The sequence below is a fragment of the Eimeria mitis genome, genomic scaffold, assembly GCF_000499745.2.
Source record: "Eimeria mitis Houghton genomic scaffold, Emh_scaff5384, whole genome shotgun sequence".
NCBI classification, from domain to species: Eukaryota; Apicomplexa; class Conoidasida; order Eucoccidiorida; family Eimeriidae; genus Eimeria; species Eimeria mitis.
The window spans coordinates 1-870 of NW_013573659.1; the positions used below are offsets into that span (position 1 = coordinate 1).

The 870-nt window shown below is 61.0% G+C and overlaps 1 protein-coding gene across 1 annotated transcript in view; it reads right to left on the minus strand.

Moving 5' to 3' along the window:
• Positions 1 to 449: 449 nt before the first annotated feature.
• Positions 450 to 870, minus strand: part of EMH_0081730 (uncharacterized protein) — a gene marked incomplete at both ends in the record, with an annotated part of 2,343 nt that continues 1,922 nt past the window's right edge. The window contains one exon of the mRNA XM_013500423.1: positions 450 to 754. Within this exon, the coding sequence (XP_013355877.1) occupies positions 450 to 754 (305 nt within the window). The remainder of the gene's footprint in view (positions 755 to 870) is intronic.

Sequence of the window (870 nt, forward strand, 5' to 3'; positions counted from 1 at the left end):
GCTGCTGCTCCTGCTGCTGCTGCTGCTGCTGCTGCTCCTGCTGCTGCTGCTGCTGCTGCTGCTGCTGCTGAGGAGCAGCGTGCAGGTGGCGAATGGAGCCGCGAGGGAGACCGAAGACAGGCTCCTCTTCTGCTGCTGCTGCTGCTGCTGCTGAGGATGAGGCTGATCGAGCAGCAGCAACTGCAGCAGCAGCAGCAGCAGTACACCGCGGATGAAGCACCTCAAGACAGAAGCGAGCTGCTGCAGTGCGCTGCTGCTGCTGTTGCTGCTGCTGCTGCTGCAGCAATTCATCAGCTCCGCTTAACCACGGCCGTCCCTCAGGCAGAACAGAAAAGAGAGGGCAGCAACTGCTGCTGCTGCTGCTGCTACTGCTTCTGCTCTTGCTGCTGCTGCTGCTGCTGCTGCTGCTGGGTGTTATGGGTAAGGCTAAGGCGGACTGCTGCAGCACATCAGGCAGCAGCAGCCCCACAGCCCTCGCAGCAGCCAACTGCGCAGCACATCCACACACAATATTGTTGCTGCTGCTGCTGCTGCTGTTGCTGCTGCCGCTGCTGCTGCTGCTGCTTCTGTTGCTGCTGCTGCTGCAGCCAAACGGACGCGGCGCGAATGCCTGCAGCAATATGTCCTCCAATAGCTGCTCTGACAGTTGGTAGCCTTCTTCGTCCCTGCTGCTGCTGCTGCTGCTGCTGTTCCAGCTGCTGCTGCTGCTGCTGCTGTTGCTGCGGCTCGCCCAAAGACCCGCCAGTGCTGCACCCTGCAGCAGGCCGGCAGTGCGAGCAGCAAAACGAGCAGAAGCAGCAGCAGCAGTAGCAGCAGCAGCAGAATGGGAGTTTTGTTCTGGGGTGGTGTTTGTCTTCACACTGCAGCAGC